This window comes from Arachis hypogaea, chromosome 1 (genome assembly GCF_003086295.3).
Source record: "Arachis hypogaea cultivar Tifrunner chromosome 1, arahy.Tifrunner.gnm2.J5K5, whole genome shotgun sequence".
NCBI classification, from domain to species: Eukaryota; Viridiplantae; Streptophyta; class Magnoliopsida; order Fabales; family Fabaceae; genus Arachis; species Arachis hypogaea.
Genome location: NC_092036.1, coordinates 102,963,854 through 102,970,027, shown reverse-complemented (window position 1 = coordinate 102,970,027; position 6,174 = coordinate 102,963,854). Strand labels below are relative to the sequence as shown.

At 30.8% G+C, this 6,174-nt stretch overlaps 1 protein-coding gene across 1 annotated transcript; it reads right to left on the bottom strand.

Annotated features, from left to right (window-relative positions):
- Positions 1 to 4,551: 4,551 nt before the first annotated feature.
- On the bottom strand, positions 4,552 to 5,622 carry LOC112762930 (uncharacterized). Its single transcript, XM_025808757.1, has one exon. It carries the CDS (start codon positions 5,620 to 5,622, stop codon positions 4,552 to 4,554), a length of 1,071 nt encoding a protein of 356 aa, XP_025664542.1.
- Between the last annotated feature and the right edge of the window lie 552 nt (positions 5,623 to 6,174).

The following is a 6,174-nucleotide window of genomic DNA, read 5'->3' as shown; positions in this document are numbered from 1 at the left end:
TGATTGGTAGAAGAAGAGCAAGCCTTAGAAAGCAAGATTAGTGGAGAATCGACCCTCAAACACTAGAGAGATTATAGTGCAAACACCTCTGGTGAGGGTTCGATGCTTAATCCTTTGTTCCCGGCTTTCACGAGATTTCTTATTGCAAGTCTATTTATACTTTATTTTGAGATTTGAATTAGTGGAATTCATGAATCATCATACTATCTTAGCCCTATGTGTTTATATATGTTCTTGGAGATTGATTTATTTTTAACCAAGTGAGTAGACGCATTTTGCATTTAGTTGCATTCATGTAGATAGATTGCATTAAATAAATGTTCATACCCCATTTCTCGTCTTGCTTTATACTTAGCATGAGGACATGCTAATATTTAAGTGCGGGGAGAGAATAGTTATATACATACATACATACATACATACATATATATATATATATATATATATATATATATATATATATATATATATATATATATATATATATATATATATATATATATATAATCCATAACCCAAAATACGTAAAAGCAACCCTAGTTCTCCAAAAACCTCTATGAGGTGCAAAAGTAAAACATATATACATAGGGAAAATCTATATATATATATATATATATATATATATATATATATATATATATATATAACAAAACAAAAATGGAAGAAAAGCATGCAAAGTGGAAAATTCATGAAGAAATGAGGATTTGTAGAATTCATGGCGACGCGTACGTGTGGCTCACGCGTACACATGATGAGAAAATCTGCCAGGCCATGAGTACGCGTGACCCATGCGTACGCATGACAAGCAGCACATGACCTCATTAAAGACAATATGCTGAGGGCAATTTCTGAGCCCATCTTAGCCCAATCCAACTCATTTTTAATGCTGTTGAACCCAAGGATTGTAGGGGAATGAACGAAGGAAAAAAAGTAGTCATAGAATATAGTTTTTACCATGTTTTAAAATAGGTTTCTAGGGAGAGAAGCTCTCTCTTCTCTCTAGAATTTAGGCTAGGTTAGCTTAAATTTTCTTAGATCCAAGTTTTAATTCTTGTTTTTAGTTCAACTCCCTTTATATTTTGTTGTTCTATGGTCTTAATATTCTTAGTTTCTCTTGTTAATTTCTTTATGTTGTCATTTTTACTTTCATGAACCCTTGTTGGATTTTGATTTTCTCCAATGAAATGTTATGTTTTATCCTTTCTTGTGGTCTAATTTAGTTGTTATTGTTGTTTTCTTACATTCGGTAGTTGTAGATTTTACTAATTCATGCAATTTACCAGGCATTATGTTTATGCACACTAGGTGTTTGATAAAATGCATGAATTGATTTTAGAGTAGCTTTTATGTTCTTGGCTTGGGATCGTAACTTGGGTGACTTTGAGTTACTCATGTCAAAATGATTGATAATTTGTTTTCATTGACACTAGTTTTCACTAAATTAATTAGTGAGTGACTAGGACTTATGGACTAGGATCAATTAAGCTCACCTGACTTTCCTCAAATTTTGGAGATTACTGATGAATCCAAATTTGACAATAAATTTTGGATTGATTTGAGTGGATTTCATCATATAAATCCACATTTATTCATCTAAATAGCATGCTTTTGTGTTTTCTCTCTAAATTGTGCCTAATTGTGAAAACATGCTATTTTGTACTTAATTTGATCAATTTTATTCTGCTTTCATTCCATTCGATGCCTTGATATTTTTTATGAGTGATTTCAGGTGTAATAGGTTGGAATGGCTTGATAAGAGTGGAAGAAAAGCATGCAATTGGGAGAAAACATGAAGAAAACAAAGGAGAAGCACACAGCCATGTGTGCGTACGCGTATCTCGCTGTGCGTTCGTACAAGAGAAAAATTCAGCAAGTGTGCGTACGCACAAGTTCCTGCGTGTGACTTCATTAAAAAGTCACGTGGCTCGGATTTGGGAGGCTTTTTGGCCCATTTCTGATGGCTTTGGAGCATATAAGGAGGCTAGCAACACACCCACTCATACCATACACTACCATACTTCATACAACATACTTAGAAGTAGTTTTAGGGTAGTTTAATTTAGGTTTACTCTCAATTTCATAGGGTTTTGTAGAATTTTATAGTTCCAAGTTTTGATCTTTGATTCTAGCCATTTCCCATTGTAAGTAATTCTTAATTTTTTCTTTTATTACACTACTTGTCCTACACTTTCTTATATTTTACTTTCCTTTGTCAATATATATATAGTTTTGCAATTTTGATTTTTAATTAATGAATTTGATGTTTGATGGCTTTTACATGTTTATTGAGTTGCCTTTGTTGCTTTTGATCATTGGTTGTTTATAGTTTTAGGTAATTTTCCAACTTTGCCATGTTTTATGATTACCATGTGTTTGATGAAATGCCAATTTTGATTATGGGGTAGATTTCCATCCCTTGACTTGGAAAAATGAGTATATGGATTACTAGAGTTGTAATGTCCAACATTTAGTGATAATTCTTGGGTTGTTAGTTGTTATTGTTTTCACTAACGCTAGCTTTTTATTAAGGTAATTAGTAAGATAGTTAGGATTTGTGGATTAATAACAATTATGCTCACTTGACTTACTCTTCGATATTAAGGGTTGACTAGGTGAGATTAATACATCATAATTATCATAGTTGTGGTTATGGCAAGGAAGGAATTCCATAACTCATCCTAAGTCAAGGTTCCATTTATGCTTTGAACCACATTTTCCTCACTTTAAAGTTTTACTTGTTCATATTACATACATAGTTCTTTTATTTCTTTATTACTTTAATAATTGCAATTTTGGATCGTTCTTTTATTTCTTTATTGCTTACTTTCATCATTGAAAACCCCTTTTGTTCTTGCGACCAAAATTGTGCGCTCTTAGGCATTAGTTCCTAGGGAGACGACCCGAGGTTTAATTACTCTCGGTTTATATTTGATTTGAATTAAACTTTGATGTTGGGATTTAATTGCTGGTTTGGACTATGTTATCAATGAAACACTTAATTTCAATTGAGAAATTCTAAACCGGCACAAATCTTAACCATCAATGACAAATTAGGAGTAATCCTTATAATTATCATATTGTGGTTAGTAACAAGGATTGTGATCCTTAACCATCATCCCTTGCCAAGACCTTTTTTTTACCATTTGAGTTTCCTTTCCCTTGTTAGTTAATTGAATTTTACTTTCTTGTTGTTTACACTTTTTGTCAATTGCTATCTCATCCCCGATTTTCTTCATAGCCAATAATTCAGTACTTGATTGCAATTTCTAGGGAGAACGACCCAAGATTCTACTCCTGGTTATTGAATTGTATTGTGACAACCTTTTAAATTTTGATTGAGGGTTAATTGTTGGTTTAGACCATGCTTACAACGAAGTTCTTTTTTGTTGAGAAATTCTAGACCGACATTAATCCTCTATCAATTAATCTGCACCAGTAAACTTTAAACCCGGTTAAATCGGTCTCCTATTTTTAACTAAAATAGATCAAATAATATTATAATATTATTCAAACATCTCTAATATTAATATAATAATAATATTATATTACTATTTCTCTTCTCTCATAAATCGAGTCTGGCTCGTCAAACTAAATCGAGTTTGGCTCGTCAAATATAATACTCTATATAATCAATAATTTAGAAAATTTAAAAAATATTATTACAAAGCAATCTAAAAGAAATAAGTTAACAAAATATTTATCAAACTTCTTCGTTCCATCATTGATAAGTAAAGATATGTAAACAAAAATAAGAACACATATCAGATAAAAAAAATATTTTCTTTCTATATCAAATTGATGAGATAAAAAAAGGTTTTTTTTTACATCAAATTGATAAGAGAAAAAAAACATAACTATTTTTTAAGTGAAAAGTTGGGAATGAATTAAATGGATAGATGAATTACTGAAAATATAAATTAAATGGAATGAAATTTGCAACTGCGGTAGATGATGGCAATAGAAGACGATGGAGGCGATGCAATTGAAAGTGTTAAAGGAGAAACACATAAGTGTGCATGAAGAATAAAATTGGTAGATTTTTCTAAAATGTTACAAAGAAAACACTTTAATATAATTAAACAAAACATTAAGATCTTGAAAAATGTAAAAAAATTGATGTTCACTTAGTCCATTTTCTAATTTATTAGCAATTTGTTTTTTGTTCAGAGATGTGTTATCATGGTTATAGGAATAACAAAATTGATTTTATTTTAATGGGAGGTTATTTGATTTTTCAAAATAAATTTTATGACTAATTTGTCTTTATAATTTGCTTTATAAATAATTTGTTCAAGGATAAATATAGTCTAAAAAAATTAGAAACCAAAGTCATAGTGAACTCTTTGTATTAATTTTATATATTGTTATACATAAGTTAACTTTGTATATCACACAAGCTTGTATACTCGTAATTTTAAAGAAAGGCATAAACATGCCTTGACCAAAGAATAAATTAAAAGATTCAATGATGAAGAGTCTGCAAAATGATTTAAACACAATACTTTGTAAAAGCAAAAGATAAGAGTCTAATATCAGAAAAGAAAAACAAAGTCAAGGGAGTATCCAAACAGGAGGACAAAAAAAGTTAACATCTGATAACACTTCTTGGCAACTTCCATATTCTAAATTGAAGATGCCAATGTTATGATAATAAGTCTCTACTAATTGCTCTTGAACCAAGCTATCTGTAAAGTAGATTTGATTTCCTTTGGAATTTAAAAGATTGCCAGCGAACATTTGAACAGAAGCATTAAATCCAATTACCAGTATATAATTTCCCAAACTACTAATCCTTGACCATGCATTTGAATTATTTTCCTTCAATTCATAAATATCGAATTTGGTAGTCTTGTAGGAACGTTCCTCTTCCTCACAAATCAAATTAATAAGATGTCTTACCACCATCAATAAACTTCCATCAGCAGTCACAATCAGATATTTTTGATTAATGTCTTTTGTAGTAACAGTATCAAAGGGAGTTGATGGTTTAAAAATTGTTACCCTGGGACCTGCTTTTGTCATTGTATCAAATCTGTATAGCTTCCCATCATGTTCTATTGCAAATATCCACCGTTGAAAAAATATGACATCTTGAAAATATGGACGAGCCCTTGTTGGTAATTTCAGCCATCTCTTATTACTTGGCTTGTAAAAGGCCAATCTAGAAGATCCATATAAAGCCACCGCCATAAAATTAATGTCATCGGGAGCAGAATTTATAATAACCTTCCAAATTAGAAATTTATTTGCAAGGATAGTTTCCTCGGTGATCATGTTGTGTCCACGAAAGTAAAAACTACATTGATCTCCGTTATGAATTACATCCGGCAGATCTGAGATTGGAGGAAGATCCAAGAAAACTTTTGTCATTGGATTTAACATTCTTATGGTGCCTTCGTACATGGATACAATTATTAACCATCCATAACAAGAACCACGGATAAGTTGGGATTGTAATTCGGGAAGTGTGAGATGGTAAATCCCCTTCTCTTCAAGAATTTCTTTGTGAGTATCAACCTTGAAAGCTTCGTTAGTAGCAGCACCGCCGCCAATAGGTAACAGCAGCCATGGAGCTTTGTTGCCATTGAGGATCTTCGGAAGTTTGAAGTTGAAGATAGTCATCATATAAATGGAACCGATTTGCGAATTCGTCCAACATATCTGGATGAATGTTTGCCCATTGATCAACTACCTCTCCCATGATACGTGTATGTCAGCCTCAAGCTATGTCAATTGGCTAGACTCGCAATAAGTACACCCAAAAAATTTCTTATATAGATAGATAAAAGTAAGAAGGTTTAGTCAGTTTCAAAGCATTTTTTCTTTTATAACAATAATATGATTGTGTAAATTAGGGTAGGTTTCTGTTGCGTGATTAAAAGATAAGATAAAAATATAATATTTTAAAATTAATGTGATATAAAGACCAAAGTTTGAAATTTGTTATTAAAAGATAGATGAAATCTTTTAAAGTTATCATTATCATTATTTGAGTTTAATTTTAATTCATTCATGGCAAAGTAAACAAGTTTTTAAATATATTATCTTTACTAATTAAATGTTAATAATATAATAATATAATATCTAAAGTTTAATATGTTGTTACAAAAAGTATATATATAAAATCTTTGGCTTAAATACGTTCCCATAGAATATTAGTTTTTTCCTAACTTT